Consider the following 23346-nt stretch of genomic DNA (forward strand, 5'->3'; position numbering starts at 1 on the left):
GTTTGTTTATTTAGAGGAAAATATTGACATCTTGTATACAAAACAAACTGCAAGTGCTTCATGTTTAGTTTCAACATGATTCCTTAAATTCACATGTAACCCAATAATAATATTACTAATAAAATAAAAAAAAGTTGATATTTTACACTGGCAGTTGTTCTCTGCATTATCTTCTCAGAGTAACGAGAAGAAAATCTCAGTCTATCACTCAAGAAATGGAAGATTAACAAAAACAACTTGCAACCATCAGTCAGTCTATTTGCGTGTCGTCCTCACTGTCACTGGCGAGCACTTCCTGGTTGCTCACCGGCTGAGTGCTCATCTGAGACGACGGAGGAAGCACCGATCCAAACAGCAAGGAACAGAACTGTGACAGCACACACAACAGGAAAATAAATTCTGTCAGAATTTCATCAGACTCGCTTGCAGATCATTTTATTTTTCTAACTAGTCCATATTATTGTTCAAGTAAAAAAAATAATAATTGAAAAAAGGCTGTTTAACTCATTTGCTTCCAAAAACGTATAAATACATTACGTTCCATTTTTTTAAATGTCCCAAAGACGTATTTATACATTTTTATGTTTTTTTTTTTATGCAGCCTCTGACTCACGGTTAAAGCAATGGTTATTATTACAAAAATGGCCAGCAGGTGGCAGCAAAGCAAAAGAGATCAACCAGGGCCATGTCGGAAAAAAAATCTAATTTACCCACAATTCTTAACAGATTTGTAAATAATGATGAAATTTAGCTATATTCTAATGCTAATTGCTGCATAGAAATATACTTTTTTTTCCTGATGAAGGAAGAGACTCTAATCTTTCTTTTGGTAGGTGTCCATGTTTTCATAGCAATAGAACACAATATTCTGTAAGGCTCGCAAAATCAGTCAGTCTTGTTACCACTTCTCCTCTAGCCTCACAATCCACAAAGTGACGGTGACCTAACATTACATGCAGTATATCTGGTCGTGACCCTTTTAAAAATATATATTTTTAAAATAAATTTTCTTGAAAACTTTTTGGATGGTAGCCAGTTTACTTGGGTGGCCCACCCAAGCATTAACATGGAGTGGGAAACACTGGTACTATTGGCATGTTACTTGTTAGCACTTGTTTTAATGCAATATAGGGGCCTCTCCCGATACCGGTATCGGAACAACACTAGTTACGAGTGCAGTAACGTAACAGATTAAACTCTTATCTCAAGGCACCACTGTATTTGTTATTTTAAACGAGTAAAAATGAACCTTCTTATTTGGTGGCCCATCTTCTTCTGCCGTTTCTTCTTTCTCCTCTTCTTCACTGTGCAGCCTTGTCCTGTGATTAGCTACCGCTAGCTGCTTTGAGCTTGTGCAATCCGCTGTTGATGGGCCCGGCATAATAGTGGTGTCCATGGCGATGAGGTAGGTGTCCATGTCGTCGTTCATGAAGTCGTCGGGAGGGGGCGCTGGGGTCGAGCGCCCTCTGGAGTTGTGGCATTAGGGAAATATGATAAAAAAATGAGGATGTTACAAAAATTAAGGGACAAAAACGTTTGTGAATATGCAGTTTTCCAAAAGTCACTAAAGTGGCCCTGAGCTGAGCCAGTGACGTCACCAGCTGGCCTGAACGCTCAAGTGTGATTAGTGGCTTGTGCACTGATGAAGAAGAAAGCTAGTACCTGCAAGAACTAATGTGAATTACATTCCAAGTATGCCTAGGCCAGGTCATGCTAGCGAAAAAAAAAAAAAACCCACATGGTGCCCACGAAGGTGGAAATAAACCAAACCACAACCCAAGATTACTTTAAATATTTCTAACGTGCATTGTTATTGTTTGTTACCTTCTTGTGTCGTTTCTGCTATTTTCCGAAAGTGTGGCCAGCACAAAGTTGCCTTCCAAGACACTGTCTGATACAGACAGCACAAGAGGGCTGAAACATACACAACAAAAGCACATGTCAAAAAAATGTCAGTGAAGTCCATTCAGTTAAGATTTCATCTTGAGCGAACATGCATACCTGCCCGGCTCATCAAAGTACATAGAAATAGGGAGACCTGTATTATCAGCAAAAAATAGCATACCCTGCAGGAGAGATGAAAAAAATCAACTCATCAATTATTTCTCCTCCAAATCAGCCTCATTTAAAAAATAAATAAATCTCTTTGGTTCTCACCCGTAACTCCTTTAGGCAGAATGTAATGCTGATGTGAGTTTGGACAGCAAAATGGTCAAACTCATCGGAGGCCAGGCACAGTTCAGTCAGCATGGCCTTGGACTGCGCTGAGAGGAAAAGAAACCCCACGAAAAGACTTATTATTTTCGACATAATTTTCTGGATCAGATCTTCACTTTAAGAACAAAAAACTCAGGAATCACCTAAATCCTCATCCACATGATTCCTGAACCACATTCGTTCATCGCTGACTGAAAGAGTCACTTCTTCTAGAGATGGCGGGAAATGTGCAACTGTTTCCACCAGCAACCTTAAAACAGTACAAGGCATGTCAGCAGTTCATGAATTTCTTTTTGTATGATTCTTTTATTTTTTCAAAATGTTTATGAGTACTCAAATGTATAATGTTTATATGATTATGAGTACGCAAATAAGTACTTGTAGTGGGTCTAAAAAAGTGGTAGGCTACCTATTAAACAACAAACCTTGGATGGCCTCGAAATACATTTCTGCAGCTGTTCTTGTCAAACACTGCCTGTAAGCTTTCACTGTCCTGGAATGACAGGTTGTGAGTCTTCAAGAGGCCTGCAGATAACAAAACAGTGATGGGATGCAAATAACAAAGAATGTGTCAGTAAAAATGAGATTAGATGTGTTTGAAATCCCTCATGTGACAAAGTGTCAGATCACAGGGAGGAAGAGGTGACGTGGCCATACCGTATTTGCAATGCAGCGTGAAGGTGAGGCGATCCTTTTGCCTGTCCAGGTGGATGTGACACTTTTCCACCGTCTTCTCCAGAGATGCCAGGGACTTAAACACTGACTGCACACTCTGGACATTTGCATATGAAAAATAGACACACACAAAAGGACATTCAGTTTAAGTAACTGTGGATTGCAACAATAAAATTTAATATATAAATAGATATATGGAATTCTTATCTCCTAACACACCTTTACTGACATCCTGCAGCGAAAGGCTTGCCCATTGGGGACAATGTACCTGCACAAAGCACAGAGAGAGGGACATTTGGTATCAAAATTTCCCATCCAAACGTGGACAACGTTCATTGACACATGCACACAGTCAGTCTGCACCTGCTGAAGAAGAGAGGCGCAAACAGGAAGCAACCATAAGCCGACCGAGAAGAGTTCACGGACCGCAGGGCTAGCTACAACACAGGGGGGAAACAACAGCAACACTCATAATAAAAATAATGACCAAGTGACCCACTACGGGAAGTGTCACCATTCAGAGAACTTTACCCCATCTTCCTGAGGCTCGACGTAGAGCTCGTCGCCGATTCTGGACAAGGAGTGGATGGCTTTGGCCAACACTGTACCATTCATACGCACAGAGAATACATTAATAACTTGCAAAAATAACAATAGCAAGGTAAATGAACAAAATAAAAATGAGTAAGTGTCTACCTTTCACGTTTCCACCCGTTACAACGCAGTCCATTTTTGTAGCTACAGTATTTTTAATAGCAACTAAACGAGCAGCGACCTGCTAAGGAGGAACAGCAGAGTTTTGCACAGCAGGAGATTGTATTCCAGACGTCGTCGTCATAGTCCGTTTCGGAAAATATTTAGCTTTGTAGGTGAAGCGGCTGGAAGAATCACACTATGCATCATTGTTGTTTACGCCGCCAGAAATCACTTCCGCACCGTGGACCAATTGGAACAACAGAATAACAAAGAGGGGCGTGTTTTTGACACACGCATGCGCATTTAAAAGAGCTCACGAAACTAAAATACAGTACTCAGATTTGGAATAGAATAGAATAGTGATAACCATTAGATTTTTCATTTAACAGAGACAATTTCGTATCATTTATGAAAACGAATCGATGGTTGACACCGAATTATGATGATAATATTTTTAAGATGCAAAATGTAACTTTCCCCCCCAACCTTTCTTTTTCCTGTTGTAAACAGCAAACACAAATTTGATTCAGTAAGGTTTACATCAGTTCACTATGAAGAAATAGCCAACAAAGCTGTTTTTCTCAACCTTTATTCAGCCAAGACACATATTTCACATTGGAAAAAAAATTCTCACGGCACGCCACTCAGCAAACTTCACAAAAAGTGAGTTAAAAGTTAATTATGTGATTTCTCTCATCTAGTGGAAGAGCACTTCATTGTTTTGCCTGTTACATTGTTGGCATAAACTATCAAAATGGTTGTTTTTTTTTAATTACAAAATTATTATTTTTGGTCAAAGTAATTGACATCAGATCATTTCTTTCTGCGCACCTGATATATCTCACGGCACAGAGACCGGCTCAACCCTCATAATCAACTCCATCAAGAGGCTATTTATTATATTTTTAGTTCCTCTGAGCAAACTATTTTTAATTAACACACCACAGTTGGCATTTCGTTATTAATTATAAATAACTCACAAGGCAATTATTACGTAGCAGATGTTTCCTCAGATGTTCTTTCCACCACTCAAGGGGAACTATGGATACAACAATAAAGAAAATAAAGTGAGAGAGTTCGGGAGTTGCTGTCAGAGCACAATTATCTCACCCCACTGGTCTTTCTTGTCCGTCGGCTTTGACGTTCCACTGAGCAGCAGGAACGTTGTTGAGCACAGTCTCTCCACCCATCACAGCTGACATAAACGTCTGCATGAGTGGAGTGGAGCCACTGGACACAAGATTGACAATTGGGACGTCAAAAAAAGGCAAACAAGAGAAGAATCGTGGGAGACTGGAGTTTGGCTGAACTATTTCTTCAAAAATTTCTGCAAATCAAGAAGAAATATGCACAGGATGACATCAAATTGGACAAAAAGCTTTCACTTGTGGAAATGTGGAATTACTACCCTAGCCGAAGAAGAGGATATACTGAATGTATGTCTTAACAAAAGATGAAAAAAAGCTGAAGAAATCATGGGAACTAAGTGGAACATGTCCAAAGTGGCTAACAACCATTCTGAGATTCTTTTTAACAGCATGTGTCAAACAAACTCTGTTTTCAACCATTTTCCTTAAATAACTTTATAGTTGTGTTTTTTCCCCCCATGTACTCTTAACATCTCTTTTGGACTTCAAGTCTTACAGTTTTGTAATTAGATGTCTGAGTTGAGCAATCCACCTGACAGTCAGGCGTTACTGCAGTCCATGTTGGAGAGACTGAAACTCCAGCCTGGAAGAGAGCGGCATGCACACGCACATGCAGGTGAACCGCTCCCGCCTGCCCCCAAATGGGGAAGAGATGGAGTAGAATCAATCGAAAACCACAAGAAACAACAAGATGAACTTACAAATGGTTATGTATATGGTGTTCCTGCAAAAGGATTTGGAGTATCTCTTGCGGATAGTACTTTTAACCCCAAAGATGGAGAGAGATCTCAGTCGGGTCATGGCTGTGAACATTATAAAGGTCACTTTTTCTTCTCACCCCAGAAAGACAACAACCACATGGGTGTTAACTTGGTGTCAGAGAATGTCACGTTGCCTCAGATCTCCAATGCTTCAACAGGGCAACACTCAGCAAAAGCTCTTCCTTCCTTAGAGAGGGCTGATGCTGGGGTCCAACGTGACGACATATCTGGAAATAATGACCAGCACCATGAGTTTAAACACAATGTCAATGACTGGTCATGGGGAAGCACTGATTTTACTGTGGACAATCAACGGAACAAATCCTTTCATGATGAAAATGGAGGATTTGGAGATTTGTCTAAATGGAGAGACATGCAAATGGTCCCTCATAAAGACAGCATGATCAAGAGAAAGCAACGATCATCTGAAAACAAAGCACGGAGATGGACTGAGAAACTCAAGGAGAGATGGTTGGAAAGGCCTGGCAAAAAGGGAAAAGATGAGTCCAAGGAAGATGGGATGAACATGGTGCGTTTTGCAAAGTTCCTTCATTTCCATTCAGGAGACTTAAAATTCTCTTTGTGATTTCCAGAGTTCAGCACAAAGTCGTCTTATCAACACATTTCATCAAGACGCGGAAGCTACCTTCCCATCGCTGGGCAGCAGTGAATATGTTACTGCGCAATCAGCGGACGACACGACTGACGCATTTATCAGGTAATCAATCTGCAGGACTGTACTTGAATTGAGCTGAAACCATTGCGGGAGTTTGCAAAACACGGAAAGTTCCTTCAGATACTGAACCCCTAAAGTAAAATTTGTAAGCTGTGATGTTTCCAAATAATCATGGTGACTGTAGTTGTCTATTTTCTTTTGCCACTGTGTAACACACCCTTGTGCCTCTCAATAAGCTGTATTTCAAATATATATATATATATCTTTAATGATTTTATGTAAATACAAGGATACTTATTTCTACAGTACTGTAGACTACAAATGACAATTATCGATGTCCTTTATTCTGAATAAAGTTATGATATTCTTTGGGGGCAATCACATATGCAAGATTTCCGAGTATCACACAGAGAAATGCAGATCGACACCACTTCAGAATAACAATTATGCTAATCACTACATTTGCGGTCGGTACAGTAGATTAGCGGTTAGCAAGCCTGCTTCACATTTGAGGGTTTCTTGGATGTGGTCCTCCTGTGAGTGGTTAACATTTTCTCCCCATGCAAGCATGGGCTGTCCCTGAGCATTCCGACTTCCTCCCACATTCCAATAATGTGCCTGTTTAATTCATTGATAACTTAAAATTGCCCGTGGATGTGAATTTGAGTGTGAATGGTTGTTTGTCTGCATGTGCCCTGCAATTGGCTGGCGACCACTCCAGAGTGTATCCTGCTTCTTGACCAAATTCAGTTGGGATAAGATCCAGATTACCAGTGACCCTAATGAGGAGAAGCAGTATAGAAATGAATAGATGGATAATGCCGCAGCAATGAAGGAACTTTCTCAGGGCATTGAATTGATTGATAGGGGACTGAGAAAAAAACGCTCAGCCGCGTCACAAAGCATTCTCCGAAAATGTGGACATCCGTCAACGACAGGGCCGACGGTGATCCAGAAATGCCCACTTCTGATGAAATGTCAATTATTGGCATGTGTTGTTTTTGCTTTGTTTTTAATGCTTACAATCACCAAGCTTATCCACGAAGCTTTTTCAACTGTGTGTAGAATCGGACCTTGTCATCTATGTGGTACTACTTCGACCTGAATTTTGATTTCCTTTTCATTCAGATCAAGCGACGACTTTCACTTTGGCTTTAGCACAGTCAGCTTGCTGGAGGAGATTGTCTCAGGCCAAGAGTGGGCCCCGTTCCTGAACACTACCTCTGTAGTCTCCTCAACTAACCGAAGAACACCCAAGAAGACACTGAGCATCCTGGATGTCACACCTAAACCAGATCATACTGATGCCCACCAGTGGAGCTTTAGGGGTAGCGAGTCATTGCCGGATTATACAATTCCAGACGCTGTCGACCTTCCGGAAGCGCCTTCACACAACAACACAGCACACAGTGAGGCTGATCAGCCAGAGCCAATGGAACAAGGTCAAGGTCAACCACATGTGCAATCGAAGCAAAGTGGAATCATGCAACCAAAGGCTTCCTATGTAGAGGTTAGACACCACTTAATTAACAATATTTATTTATTTATTGAGCCATGGCACATACTTTACAATGTACTTTCTACTATATAGTGGACCAGTATTTAATTGTTCTGCCTGTCACTTTACATTGCTGGCATAGACAGATGAACTAAAAGATATTCTGTCAATTAATTAGCATTTTCAGATAAATTAAATGAACATTTGGGGAATCACTGCATTGATGAACAAAAGCAAGAATACTATTTTGCATCTTATATTCTTGTCTGTTTCCAGCGTGCGGACATTCTGGATGACTCACCCCCGACCAGCAGAGTCAACAGGAAGCGACAACATCACTCAGCTGAGACGTCTCAAATGGGCTGGAGACGAGAGGGGCAACAAGGTCAGAACTCAAAAGTTAAGACAAAAAAAAACATGCAAAAACAACAATAATATGATGGATGTAATAGGTGGAATCTGTATTCTTTCTTTGATTTCAGACGAGTTGCCCAACAGCCATGAGATGGACGATGCAGAGGAGTATAGAACGAATGGGTCTTCCGTACCTGCTGTCCCCTCCCATTCTCTTTGTGGCCCTGCGCCCCGAGGTGTCCTCAGGCACTCCGCATCCCAGAATTCGGATTCCTCATGGGAAAGCAAAAGGGTAAGTGTAATGGAATGCTGAGTTGGAATGCCTCATTGCCAACAACTGCAGTACAATCCCCAAACTTAACCTTACGATTACCAACACTATTAAAACGATAACAAGGTTCATAGTGAATAGTACGCACTGTACCTCCACGCCTTATTCAAGTTCTGCCTTCATTGTGTTGCTCTTATGTACGTGACAGAATGCACTGACAAATCAGTGAATCATTATTTGTTGAACTACCTCTTTCTTTGCTTCAGAGACGAGTGGAGCCCAACCGGCGCGTTCGTTTTGCAGAGGCAGTTCAGGAGATACCACCCCTTGAAGTGGATCTGGATCCTTGGGACTCAGAAGAGGAATATGGGACAGAACTGGGCTTTGGATCAGAGGAAGAGGAAGATGACGAGCACACGGCAACTGAGGAAGAGAAAGAAGTGCCGGCACGCCGACTTGTTCTTCCTGCCTGGATACGAGCCCTGAAGAAAAAGAACACTGGCAGGAAGCGCCGATAGTCATTATGCCAGTGAAAGCCGTCTTTTACTCACTTTTTTACACACTACACTTTGACACACTTACCTATGAGATCCAATACAACATATATATTTAAAATTGTGCCTTTACAAAGATATTAATGCACAATTTTGATAGACACAAAAAGGTATTAGATGAGTAATGTTTATTATTATGGTTGTAGAATTGCTCTGCATTATTGAGAGCTGTTTCTAGTACAGTATTTTGGATACCTCATGTAGTTACTGAAGTGTTAAATGAGTGAATCTATCTATCTATCTATCTATCTATCTATTGAGCTAGTATACCTAGTTAGCTAGCTAGCGAGCTAAGTATCTATCTATCTATCTATCTATCTATCTATCTATCTATCTATCTATCTATCTATCTATCTATCTATCTATCTATCTATCTATCTATCTATCTATCTATCCATCCAATGAACCACACACCCACCCACCCTTCCGTTCGTCTAAATCAGGGGTGGCCAAGTTCGGTCCTCGAGAGCCCCTATCCAGCCTGTTTTCCATGTTTCTTTCCACTAACACACCTGATTCATGATCAGGATCATTATCAGGCTTCTGTAAAGCTTGCTGATGAGCTGTTCATTAGATTCAGCTGCGCTGAAGGAGGGAGACATGGAAAACGGGCTGGATAGTGGCTCTCGAGGACCGAACTTGGCCAACCCTGGTCTAAATGATGCAGTGCAATTCTACAACACTGCAAAGTAGCTTAACAAACATTGTTCAATTAAAGACCGTTTAAAAGGGAAATTATAGGTTGGTTTCCAAATATAATATACAAAGTACATGCATTTGAAGATAATTGCTGAAATTGTGCAAAGAAGGCTGAATGAACTATAGAGATAAACTGTTTTCACCATTTCAGTTTTCCTGATTTTTTGGGGGGGTGGTCAAGACATGTTGCATTTTCTAATCCGGCATTGCATGAGTGAACTCTTATCCAACTCCCCTAATATTTCTAAACTTGCTGTTGTAAGTTACTTACTTATTATCACTAGCCTCATTTCGACCACGACAGACAAGATACAGTCCGCTAGCTATGTAATCAATCAAAATGGAACATTATTATCTTTGTAAAGGCAGAGTTTTTGATAGATATTTGTTTCATATCATTCTATTGTACAAGTGGTCATAATGTTGTGATTGGTTGAAGCATAAAACACTCACCACTTCATTATGACAACTGGCAAGTAAGCAGTGGTGTAGAACTGCACCACATCATACCAAGAGACATTTCTAATATTTAGTAACACGAGAGGGGGTACTATAAACCTTAATCATCCCTCAATGGTCTTGTATTGGATGACATCAGATAGGTGTACCTAATGAAGTGACCAGTACGTGTATGCTGTTTGATTTGCCTCACATTACTGGAAGCACTATTATTGTCCTCAATTCTCCAGGATGCCTCCACCAAAAATTGCGCTTATTTCAAAACTTTTGTGACCTGTGCGCAGAAGCATGCAGCTTTGTCATTATTACAGGGATTTACACTGAAATCTCAAAACTCAAGTATCCTTAATACTCTACAAGCACTTGTTATTCCACCTGAAACTCATTGCTTGCTGCTACATCAGTGTTTACTTTGGATGAGGACTCACTGTTCTTTCACAGACTACAAGTTCAAGTTCCAATAAGCTTTGAAAGTGTCACTTTATTATGGGAGTGGCAGCCCATGTTACGAGGTGTTGAAGGTGATTGCTTATAGAGATAATGAAAGTATTGTTTCTTAGAATTGTGTTTCTTTATTTTCACAACCTTTGCCATGCACCCATTATTTGATTATTTAGTATGTTAATAAAGTTAAAATTCATTAAAATTTAAAAATGTAAAAATTAAAAATGTAAAAATTAAAAATAAAAATTTTAAATTACACGAAAAAATAAAATACAATAATAATAATAATAATAATAATAATAATAATAATAATAATGAAAAGTTTAGCATTATTTAAAGTTAGATCACTTTTTTTTTTAGATCACCAGTAACTGAAACTGAGGCAATGCCAGCACGTCTGGTTCACGGTCAGAAAGTTGTAGGTTTTATTTCTAACTCTTTGACTGCCAGACGTTTTCAGAAAAGGGATGCCGTGGGTGCCAGCCGATTTAAGCATTTTTGACTGATCTTTCAAGGTCCACAGAAAATGAGTTTGGACAAATTGTGTTTGGACTATGGAAACACACATACTACCAAATGAAAGATTGGACTCTCATCTTTCATCAGAAAAAAAAGTTTGTTTCTACCTTATTCCGTTTTTCAGTAATCAACAATAGAAAATGGTTAGTTTCACCTCTGTTTTGAAAAAAAAAACGTCTTTTAACGTCTTTGGCACTCCTCCATAGGATTTTACTAAACGTTATTTAACATTTTTGGCAGTCAAAGAGCTAGGTTCTTTGGCTTCCTCTCACATTCAAAGACCTTCGTGGTAGATTAAATAAAGACTTTAAATTATCCATGGGTGTGAATGTGAGCATGAATGGCTGTTGTTTTACATGCGCCCTGTGATTGCTTTGCAACCAGTTCAGGGTATGTACCGCTTCTTGCTCGAAGTCAGCTGGGATAGACTCCATGCAGCTCACCCGCGACCCAAATTAAGAAAATGGACAGATGGACGCGTAGCAGCAAGTAGCATGTCTGACAATAAATACAGATTTTCACATATTAAGCATATAATGTGACGGTAAGGCGGCTTGACTTTTATCTACTCCTTTGAGTTTAACCATTATACGACTGTCAATCACTGCTGCAGAGTGGAACTAATTTGAGCCACACCTCATAATGCAACAACCTAACCCTTTCAAAGTCTGCTTTCCTGCCAGATCTTAAATTATTATATTTTATTATATTACAAAAAAATTGATTATATTACTCCCACAATGGGGAAATCTGCATTGTTTCAGCAGCAATAGTGGATACAGGAAATAAATAAGATTGCATGAAAGAAGGACAAAGAAAATGTACCAATTGCTTAATATCAAGCACATTAAGATAACATACATTACTGCAGATAACAAAAATAATAATAATAATAATAATAATAATAATAATAATAATGCATTGGCCCACTCGTATTGTGTCAGTTCCGACCTCAAAGAGCTCGAGGCAATTGTAAATACAAGACATGTGTACATGTGACACAATGTGATTTGGAATGATTGTGTTAACCAGAACAACAAACAATTTACTGGAATCAGCCATCTTTGTTGTTTGCTTCGAACGCCTTGAGCGCGGAAAGGGGGCACTACGAGTGGGATGAATCCGACTTCACACCTTCCAGGAATGCAGCATAAGACCGCCATCTTGACTTGTGATGTAAACTCAGAATTGTCCAAAATTAGGCTAACAGTGGCAATTTTGCACTGTTTAGCCTCACCTTGGCTTCCAACATGCGCCAGCCCCATTGTTCTAATGCAAGTGAGCTAACCGCTAGACTATAATCCCAAACCGCCAGTTTAGCGACCACTGAGTGCCCTCTTTAAGGATTCCAAGGAGTGAAGTTTAACATTTACTATATATTATTTTCCCTTTAAAGGGCTAATAAGACCATCCACAATGCAAGTTACCTCCAGAAAAGAAACCTAAACCTGAAATGACAACTATTTTTTAGCCTATATGTTAGTATTTAGGCCTCTCCGCTTGGCTTCAGATAAGGAAGCATTCAGTGAGTTAGAGTACTTTTATAGCACAGACATTTCCATTACATACATATTGATTGCTGTGATCAAATTAGTGCATCAAACCTTGTGGCTAACTGCTATCAATTCCTTTGAGGCCTCCCCTCACAGTCACGAGCCATAAAGAGCCTCTTAGCTGATCTAATAGCCACTTGGTGAAAGGAGGAGAGCTCCATTTCCACGTTTGGTGTGTGTATAGAACATACAATCATGTTAGTATCCGAAATGAAATTGTGGATGTGCAAAATAAACAGAAATTCTCACCGGGATAATGCGATTTTGCGCTGAACAAAATAGGAAACTCACATTAGTCCATTAGAGCTCTGCTGACCACGATTGACCAGAACGCGAGTAATAAAGGTCCATTTGCAAATCTCAAGCGCCGAGACACACACACACAGGCAGTCTAAAGAAGTGGAAGGAGCTCATTCTTGTGTATATCAGTCACAATGTCCACACAATAAAGACGAGGACAAAGACACAATATTTATTTTGTGCCAGGGAGAGGAATGACTGCAAGTATGTGTGATTCTGTCATGTTTGGGTTCTGTTTTCCTTGTGTGTCTCCCTTGGTCTTGTTTACGTGTCATCCTGTCCTTCCTCGTGTGAACCAATCAGTGCCCTCAGCCACTTGTGTCTTGCCCCAGGTGTGTCTTGTGTCATTAGCCTCCTGTCTCACCTCTGTCTGGGTTGGTTCATTCTGTCAGAAGGGTGCGCTTTGGTGGAGGACCCAAATGCAAGGAGCAAAAGCAGCCAGGCAAGGATGCAGTTAAAAAAGGGGATTTAATCAAGAAAAAGGCAAACAAGGTACTTGGCGAAACAACAAAATCAACAATACCCAAAAACACAAACCAAACAGGAACACTGCGAAGTAAGGAAATTATGACGACATGGCATGGGTGTGACAACAAGGCAAAAACGGGCAGCATGACATGAGGAAAAGATAATGAACCAACCCAGACAGAGGGGAGACAGGAGACTAATTACACAGACGCTAATAACACAACAAGACACACCTGGGGCAAGACACAAGTGGCTGAGGGCACTGATTGGTTCACACGCGCAAGGACAGGATGACACTTAAACAAGACCAAGGGAGACACACAAGGAAAGCATTTCTTCTCATTATGGCTCATGTAAGCAAAGCAAACAGCTGTAATATCAATGAGTTAATCGTTAACTGTAGAATCAATAATGTAAAACGGAACTGCTTGCAATGAAGTTATAGCTTTAATTATTTATTAATGCGTCCTCTCTGAATTTAAATAATATACAGCTCTCTAACAAAGCGCCAACCAAAGGGGCAAAAGTTAGAGAATGTTTCCTTTAGACTAGAAAATAATTAGATCAATACTTATTAATGTTATTTTAATACTTATTTATATATTTTTTCCCTGTCATGAGTGTGTGACTTTTGTTATTTTATGGCTTACCTGTTTTCTGGGTTTGGTTCTGTGACGTTTGCAATACAAAGCTGAGGGTGCTTTGACGTCAAGTTTTGTGGACAGCAGGGGGCGGTATAATTTCAAAATGTTAATCAGAATACTGTGTTTAGACGAGTGGTGGCACATATTGCACAGAAAATATTTCACTTGAGTTCTGCTTTATTGTACAAGAGCTTGCAGCTTAGCTTACTACATTTTCGAACAAAGTTGTGCAACAGTGATTTCGAGGGGTGCATTGAGGCTTTCTTTTAGAATTGAGGTGTGTTTCAGGTGGCGGGTTCGAAAGCGGCTTGCTCATTGGGTGATAGTCAATGCTGTCTAAGGTTTAGTTGTTCTGCTTGTATCTTGTGAGTCAAATAATAAGTTATTAATTCACGCACCCCCCTCCTGAGTTTCATTAATAGACATAAAGTTCCAACCGAAAGGGCAAAAATCCTGCTGACGTTGCTCTTGAATGTTTACTACTTGGTTTGCTTATCATAAATACTCCATCAAGTTGCTGTGCAGTGCAGTCCATCTTTGTACACTTCCTTAAGCTCGTTGAACAAAAACTGCAAGATCCACAGTCACGAAAAGGTTCTTGATGATCGGGGAGAAAATCTAGAGGTTCCGTTCGGTCAACTCTGTGTCACACAGGCTGGTCGGCAGTGGCCAGAGAATGGGCTCCCGAGTCGCAGGATCTCTTCATGCCTTCTTTGATGGACATCGGGCTGCTGGGGCTCGGAGCAAGGGAGGCTTCCATCTCAGCTTCTATCTCAGCCTCTATCTGAGCCTCTGATACCTAAAGATGCAAGTGAAAACGGTGGTTGGTCACAACACATTGTGAAGTCAAGCTCATGCTTTTACCTCTTCAAATTTCTTGGCTTTGTATTGGTCTGCTCCTTTTAGGAAGTTCAGTAGGATGAGGTCACAAAGAACTGTACCCTGCCATAAAAAGAAAAAGTAATGAAGATGGTGGCAAAGTTGCATTAAAGATTTTTTTTTCTTCATAATTTGGAATCTTACAAGTCCAATGGAAGTGAAGGCAGCAACCAGGTTGATTAATGTTGGGACTGTGTCAAACTTTCCCGCCTAAAACAAGAAAGTAATTCATTCAAGGGCTTCAAACATTTAGAATTTTAGTCATTACATAGTTTCCAGGACTGTTATAGTGCACAAATAATCTTGGGAAGATATAAAAGGCAATTTCCTCTACAAAAAAAAAAAGGGGGGGGGGGAGTGTATAATTATCTTTGTTTTATGTTTAGTTTGACAGTAAACTTCAACTAGGAGTGACATTTTACAAAAATCTTCAAAAATAATATGTTGTATTTACCCCCACTGGTCTAAACATGGCATCCTGACTAATATTGCATTTGTGGAATATGAGTTAAGCAGCAAAATCCACCCATTTTTATCCATCTTAGAGGGTGGCCATTTTGCCACTTCCTGTCAATAAAATAGCATCACTGTTGCTCAGGTAACAACCAATCACAGGTGAGCTGCTCAATACAAAAAAAAAAAAGCTCATATCTTGAAAAACTCATAAGTGGGGTCAATCCTATCACAAGGCAACAACAGTAAGAAGATAATATTTTGTCAATATTAATGTAATAACTTCCTTATTTTCCATGTACAATTAATACCTTAATAAAAAAAAAATATTCCATTTGTTGTCGACTGAAGATGACATCACCTGCGCTGAGGAAATAGGTATCGACCAATCACCTGTTTTCTGGGTTTGGTCAGCAAATTGAGCCATGATTGGTCGTTACCCGTTTCCTGAGCACAGGTGATGTCATCTTCAGTCGACGGCAAGTGGCAAAACTCGTTTTTAAAGATATTAATTGTTCATGAAAAATAATGACGTTATCGACAAAATATTACCTTCTTAGTGTGGAAAATGGCTCAATGAGTCAAGTATCCAATTATTAACTAAAATAATTAGTAAAATAATTAAAATACATACTCTACATACAAATAATGCATTTTCCTTGCGTTTATATCGACTTTAAATCTTTAACATGCAAATATATTTGCATACTTAAACATCTCCGGTCAACAGTCCTACTTAGAGAGATCAAATGTGCGTAAAACAAAAAACTCCACTCTTCAACTCACTTTGCCGGTGACCATGACATCAAAGCGGATGGCAAAAGCTTTGTGCAGTGTCCGATATTCAGTACCATTCTCCGTCTTAAAGTATTTGGCAAACCTACAAAAAGAGAAAGACAACATGAAGGGAATGAAAATGAGCGGGATGCGAGAGAACGAGCAAGTTAGCAACCAACCTGAAGTTGAACCCTTCGGAGACGTCGTTCTTGGCAAAAGGAGCGTCGAGTCGGGTGAACGAGTACTTGGGTACACAATACTCAATGTTCCAGTCTAGATTACACTTCCACTCAATGTTTATTCCGACTTCGCCACCCTGGAAAAAGGTTGGAGACAAATATTGAAGATCTGTGAGTGCATTAAATGGAATTATAAAAAGGGAAATGATAAGCGAGGTAGCTGAACATAACATACAGGCAACACAAATACTGCAGTAAATAAAAGTCCATTTATTTCAGAAGTTGCAAACTCCATAATAAAGGAAGGCTGGAACCCAGATTCAAACCCGGAACTACGAAGTTGGCGTGCTAACCACAACTCTCCTGTGCCGCATTGGAGCATCCTTTACCAAAAAGAAGTATATTTAAGTATGCTTGAAGTATACTCAAAATTAGGAGAGTATACATGATCCAGTTTATTTTTCTTGTACTTATTGGAAGTATACTAAAACATATACTTAAGTTTTACATACTGTAGTATATACTTAGAATGTACTTGTACTTTTTGAAGTATACTCAAAATTAGGAGAGTATACATGATCCAGTTTAGTTTTCTTGTACTTATTGGAAGTATACGGCACCAAGTAAATGTTGAGTGTACTTGTAAGTGCACTAAAATATATACTAAAGGTTTACATACTATAGTATATACTTAGAATGTAGTTGTACTTTTTGAAGTATACTCAAAATGAGCAAAGTACACATCCAGTTGAATTTTATTGTATTTATTGGAAGTATACTGCACCAAGTAAATGTTAAGTATACTTGTAAGTATACTAAAACATATACTAAAGGTTTACATACTGTAGTATACACTTAGAATGTACTTGTACTTTTTGAAATATACTCAAAACTAGGAGAGTATACATCCAACCAAGTAAATGTTAAGTGTACTTGTAAGTATACGAAAACATATTCTAAAAGTTTACATACTGAAAGTACTCGATAAGGAACCAAAATGATAGGTTACATTTGTTTATAAAGCCTTAAAGTTTAAGGTCTCAACCTTTAGTAGTTGCTGGTTCGATCCCTGTCAATTCATCACTGGGCTTTTTGCTGTAAACTGTGGACATAAGTGTACCACAAAGTATACTTTCAAGTATACTTAATAGTGTACTTAAATATACTATATAGTATACTTGAAAGTATGCTTATTAATATACTTTAGTATACTTTTAAGTGTACTAAAATGTTCCAATTTAGTCCCAAGGAGTTTACTTAAAGTTTATTTTTAGTACAAGAATAAGTACACTCGAAAAAGAAACTTAGGTATATTTAAGTATACTCTATGTTAAGTACTTAAAGTATACTACTTTTTGGTAAGGGACACAAAGACAGACTATCCAAAGAAGTGGAGAATCTAAAGAAGACCTGTTTAGCCAGGATGGTCACATTCTGTCCAATGTATTTCAGGATGTCGCCCACAGCAAAGATGGGGCAGAAGGGATTGTTTTCGGGGTGGTATCTACACCTCTTTATATCATCAGATGTCATGTTGGATGGAAAGTTTCCTCTGTGGAAGAAATCATTCAAATCGGTTACGATGCGACAAAGCCGTAGCATGCGCAACGAGCGTGCACGACCTACCTGGTGATGTTGAAAAGAGGGAAGCGGATGCTGTTCTTGATGAAGATTGTAAAGTTTTCCACGTCGGCCATTGGTTCACTGCAGGAGCATGCAGACAGAAGTAGGATGAGAATGGAGTGAAACATCATGTTCGGATGATTGGCATTTGAGTGACGTGTCTCACGTGTTGATGCTGTCGTTCTCGACCGGACACCATCCCTCCACCTCACACTGACCTTTGGGCTTGACCCCGTCGTGAAGACAAACACCAGTAATCTTCCCTGGTATATCAAAGGGTGTGAGAACTGCTTTTGTTTTAGTCTCTATTCATGATCTTAAAGACGGAGTTTGCAATTTTCAAAAAAGTCACTTCATATTTGTTTAAACTGCCAGTCTGACCTGATAGTAAGACATTAGCAAAATAAACTACGCAAAATACAAATCATCCCTTGCTGGCCCCATCTTGGACCGCTAAGAAGATTTTTTAAGAAACCACCGTCACCAGTAAGGTGTGATATTTGCCATGTAGTCTCGGGCACACGCATAGCGAGCAAACCCCCGCAGCCTTGCGCTGACCTGTTAGCGTGGTCTACATGAGCTTTGCTGATTCTATGTTGGAATATAAAAAAAAGCCCACAATTCATTTATTAGCAACTGGGCACATAGCTAAAGGAAGCATATCGAGGGACCTCAAGCAGTTGAGAATTTTGAAGCGATTTCTCTTCGACACCTCATTTTTAATTATATGTACTAGGGCTGGGTTTTAAAAAATCTAAATTTATAAGAAAATAGAATTATTGTAGTATTTTCTTACATTTATTAAAGATCTGACTTATTCCACTTTAAGACAATTCAGAATATTTTTAATTTATATTTACAATTATTGAATGAGAATTACCCTGCAACCCTTGTGAGGAATAAGCGGTTCAGAAAAATGGATGGATGGATGAATTAGAAATATAAAAATATTTCCATCTCAACCTTGCTGATGTCAATGTTTGTGTCACACTTAAGTGATTATAACCCGTGTTACTTTCATTAATAAACTATATTATTGAACCAATTACTGCCTCTGCAAAATTTGATTTGAAATTGTATTTTTGTGGAATTTTTATCATGTCCTTGATATTTAAGAAAAATGTATGCTCCATAATTAATCACTATTGGATAGAAATGAAGTGAAGAAAATCAAATTGGGGAAAAAAATCTAAATTGAATCAAATTGAATGAGGAAATTATAATAGATACCCAGTCCTAATTTGTACATCTCAAAAAATAAAACTTAAAGAAAGCTGATAACATTTAGTGTTATTGTACCAACCTATTGCAAATACGTCATGTTGAACCTACTGTAGCAACTGTGCTAGCTTGTTTATAAAGCTAATGCTAGCTTGCGCATGTGCAGAGACTCGTGGGAGGGATAGAGATTAGTGAACCGAGGCTACATTCAAATCTTGCTAACAGTTTTGAATTGGCAAACGTCCCCTTTAAAATATTAAAGGAAAAGGTTTTATGATGACAAGAATTTGAGCCAGCCCTGTAGCAACTGTGCTAGCTTGTTTATAACGCTAATGCTATCTTAAATATTGCTAGCACTGCTATTTTGTTGAAACTGGATATGCGTTCTGTGTGACTTTTTATTAGGATGATCACACGCTTTGGCTGTGTTACAGAATCACGCTTGTGCATGTGCAGAGACTCGTGGGAGGGATAGAGATTTGTGAACCGAGGCTACATTCAAATCTTGCTAGCATTTTTGAAACGTCAAACATCCCCTTTAAAATATTAAAGGAAAAGGTTTTATGGTGACAAGAATTTGAGCCTGGAACAAACTAATTACTTTTACATCCCATGTTTTCGGATGTGAAAATCGTTTTGAAATTCAAACAACTTTGGCGCCAACCAGCATTTTTTGAGGTTTTCATGTATGTCAATCCCACAAGAAGAAAAGTTATTTTACCGTTTGTAAGGATGGAACTAATATGCTTCTCACAGTTGTCGTCTGTGACGCAGCTATACCGCTTCCCATTCTGAAACATGCAAAGACACATTTGTGACATTGTTAATCTAAAACATTTCACACAGCACTCATTTTCATGCATTATTATTTTATTTTATTTTATTTTGTAAAGCCATAAATGCATGTAATTAGACGTGCAAAGTGAATTCCAGATTACTTTATTAATTGAGGAATAAATAAAAAATTAAATTAAATAGCTGTTGTATTACGTGAAACATTCAATGCTGTGTTTGGGCTCTTAAGGCAACTGAGTATGATGAGTAGAAAATTCAATACGCTACAAAGTGAAAACAACATGTTGCCTCACCTCTCCACATTTTCCTTGGAACTGATTCTCAGTGATGATGAGTTTAGTCATGATGCAGAACACATCTGCACCCTGCAACATAAACAAACACATTGGCATACGTGCGAAAATTTCAAGCTGTATCAACCATTTTGCTCTTCGTACCTGTTGGGGGGAGACGTAGTCGGCCACATCCATGAGTCGGTCTAGATGGTAGCCGAAGCCCTTCACTTTAGTCCTGACGGATGACTCTATGCCGGTGTCGGACACCTGGTAGGCTTTTTCGTGGATGAACACCCAGCTGCACAGAAAGTTTCAAATCAATGTTTGAATACAAGAAATGCAAGTTAGCACACTTAAATGTCACAATCTTGTTAACTGACTGAATAATATTCACTTCATCAAACCAATTACCCATCTATTTTTTACAGCGCAATATACACTCATAGAAATATTTCAAGCCTAATTTAAGATTTATGTAACTTTTCTATATAACAAATTCCCATTTACTTTTTTTTTTTTTAAAGATAATTTTAACGCAAACCTACCAAATAAACCTTACATGATACATATTCATTAGTCTAATAAAGAATATTTATTATTATGTTTATGTATTTAGTATTAATAAAATATACTTTTATGAGATGTCTGCATTCAGTTTTATCCCCAAAACATAAAAATGTAAAAAACAAAAAAAGACACATGTATATTTTTTTACATAGCAGCGACGATATGCTATTTATTGTGTAGGTAAACTGATAATTATGCAATCTTTTTAGATTTTTTTGGGGGGTGGGGGGGGGGGGGGCATACAATACATTTTAATGGCTGTCAACCATTCACAGATTTTTGCTATTTAGGGATCCACTGTATAGCAAAACGACCAATAGCCGAGCAGATCTGTGAAAACTGGTGAAAAATGCCAATGAAAAAAGTAATTGAAAAATGAATCATGTAAAAATTCTAGCTTTGTTCCCCCCTGTTATTAATTGATGTGACTAAGTAGGCCATAACTCGCATTGATTTTCAAAAAATAATTGAAATATTTTTCATTATGATAATGTTGGCCTAATAGCACAATTGCCCATGTCATTTTTAAGATATCAATAATAATAATAATAATACTAATAATAATAATAATAAAACAATGGCAATGTGCATGCTAAAAATTGAAATATGTTGTAGTGTATATAGTGCACAGCATATTGTGAAATTAATAAATTGCCTTCATGTGTTCCTACTTTTTTAACAAATCTGAACACATTTTTTCTTTCAACGCCCATTCCATCACTTTTTGTCATCACTGCAAGCAACTTTATCATCATGAAAATTGAGATGGGTTCCAACTACAAACACCGTTGTCATATTATTCACAGTTTGCGCTTCTCTGGCGATATTCAAATTTTAAACTTGAAATGTTTCAGCAAACACGCACGCAATCACTCACCCAACAAAATAAGCGATGATGAGGACTTGCACGATCCTGTTGATGATGCCCACCGACCAGCTCTTGACCACCACGGATTTGGTGGTCTCGTAGGTGAAGAAGTCTGTGACCCAGCCCCACACCATTGTGGTGGGCAATGTGAACTTTTCTTGGGAAAAGTTGAGGAAGATGGCTTGCTTGAAAGGGGACGTCTCAGCTCAGCTGCGATTTATTGAAGATGCGGCTGATGGTTGTCCTTCTTTTTCTGTCACTCCATCACTGGACCTCCCCTTCCTCTGTGCAAATGAGAAGAAAGTGTCCCTCCCTCTTTGTCCTCATTCTCATTTTCCATTCACCGCAAAACCCTCAGTGACGGTGTGTGCATTTGCACAACAGGCAACAGACATTCTTCAATAGCTTGTATAATCAATATATATATATATATACATATATAAACAATAAACAACAAATAATAATTAACCCTGGAGAACCCAAGAACCCATTTCTTCTTTGGAAAATTAGGAATTATACATTAAATGACTGCTATAAGTTCACTGAACACCAAAATATATGTTTTTTTCAATTTTAACCCATGTTTTTTGAACTCGCTCAGAGTTGCTAATTTATCAATATATATATATATATAAAACATACTCCTAGGCATTCTGCAACATGATATGAAATAGATTAACAAAAAAAAACACAATTTTACCATCTGATGGTTTGCTGAGAAGATGGTTTTGTTTGGATTGATTTCCAGCTCAACAAAACAGCATGTTGCCAGCCATCTTGTCACCACCACCCTGGCTCATGTAAGTGCAATATTCATCCACTAGATGGCCCCATGCAGGGGTCAGAAGAGGCACTCTGGACTTTTGAAGTTAAATTTGTAAAAAAAAAAAAAGTTATTTGAGTAGCAGAATTTATAGGGGCCAAATTTGACCCCATGGGTTCTCCAGGGATTAAACAAAAAACTTTGTAACCATGAATAACATAAGCAGTGTAGAAAATAGATGGATGAATAACAAATAATTCAACAATAAGATAAAATTACATATCAACATTTTTGGAACGTTACTCAAATCACATATGGAGATGTCAACAAATAATACAACCTGACCATAAAGTGCTTTTTATTGTGGGCAGCGTATGGCGCACCTGTGCCATCATCATGCAGTCTAAACAGCATTTTTTAAATGATCCACGCGGATTATCACATAGCTACATTGTCTTGGAAAAAGGAGACTAACACAAATTTTCAGATCATTTTAAACACTATTGAGAGAAACTGGCCTTTTATGTACATAGAAACAATCCTAGATCTCTGAGTTTAGTTCATGAAAAATGGGACAAAAAAACCCAAGTGTCTTTATAATCATTTATTCCATCAATGAGAATTGCAAGCAACTATGAGGGCCACTTCAGGGTACTGGCACATTGGAATTAGATTTTTTTTTTTGTGAATAGCACAAGAGACCTCAAATGTGGATTATTAATTAATAAATGTATTTATTTATTAAATTTTTGCCAGATGTGTGGGCAAGTTTCTTTTTTTCATGTTCATCATCTTCAGATGAAACATCCATCGTTCCAAGACAATCGGATAAAATCTCTAGGAGGAGTTCTTCAAAACGTGCCAAATTTGAAAGAAAATTTTAAAAATGGCGGACTTCCTGATATATTTAACTTATGGGTAAACTATTCTAACTGATCTAGGTGAAATGTACAACTAGGGCTGCTTCGTTCAAACTTTCTAAGGGGTACACGTGAGTCTTTTCTTTTTCT

At 38.5% G+C, this 23346-nt stretch overlaps 3 protein-coding genes across 3 annotated transcripts; 1 reads left to right on the forward strand and 2 right to left on the reverse strand.

Moving 5' to 3' along the window:
- Position 1: 1 nt before the first annotated feature.
- On the reverse strand, positions 2-8287 carry rad9a (RAD9 checkpoint clamp component A). Its single transcript, XM_077578346.1, has 15 exons — positions 8220-8287; positions 7973-8033; positions 4699-4818; positions 3589-4627; positions 3424-3494; positions 3256-3329; positions 3112-3160; positions 2875-2989; positions 2643-2742; positions 2361-2467; positions 2158-2264; positions 2002-2066; positions 1825-1914; positions 1250-1466; positions 2-367 (listed from the first exon to the last, which is right to left on the reverse strand). The coding sequence occupies exons 4-15, from the start codon at positions 3620-3622 to the stop codon at positions 251-253; spliced, it is 1146 nt and encodes a 381-aa protein (XP_077434472.1). The 5' UTR covers positions 3623-4627; positions 4699-4818; positions 7973-8033; positions 8220-8287; the 3' UTR covers positions 2-250.
- On the forward strand, positions 4753-12025 carry LOC144059343 (uncharacterized). The gene is made up of 6 exons (XM_077578345.1): positions 4753-6026; positions 6091-6215; positions 7302-7683; positions 7948-8056; positions 8154-8317; positions 8563-12025. Exons 1-6 carry the CDS (start codon positions 5247-5249, stop codon positions 8812-8814), a joined length of 1812 nt encoding a protein of 603 aa, XP_077434471.1. The 5' UTR covers positions 4753-5246; the 3' UTR covers positions 8815-12025.
- Positions 12026-14025: 2000 nt separating this feature from the next.
- Positions 14026-21764, reverse strand: p2rx3a (purinergic receptor P2X, ligand-gated ion channel, 3a). The gene is made up of 12 exons (XM_077578039.1): positions 21583-21764; positions 20301-20436; positions 20157-20228; positions 19790-19859; positions 18014-18110; positions 17851-17928; positions 17635-17776; positions 16225-16361; positions 16055-16148; positions 14960-15025; positions 14801-14878; positions 14026-14735 (listed from the first exon to the last, which is right to left on the reverse strand). The coding sequence occupies exons 1-12, from the start codon at positions 21705-21707 to the stop codon at positions 14583-14585; spliced, it is 1248 nt and encodes a 415-aa protein (XP_077434165.1). The 5' UTR covers positions 21708-21764; the 3' UTR covers positions 14026-14582.
- Positions 21765-23346: the final 1582 nt, after the last annotated feature.

The sequence above is a fragment of the Vanacampus margaritifer genome, chromosome 10 (assembly GCF_051991255.1).
Source record: "Vanacampus margaritifer isolate UIUO_Vmar chromosome 10, RoL_Vmar_1.0, whole genome shotgun sequence".
Taxonomy (NCBI): Eukaryota; Metazoa; Chordata; class Actinopteri; order Syngnathiformes; family Syngnathidae; genus Vanacampus; species Vanacampus margaritifer.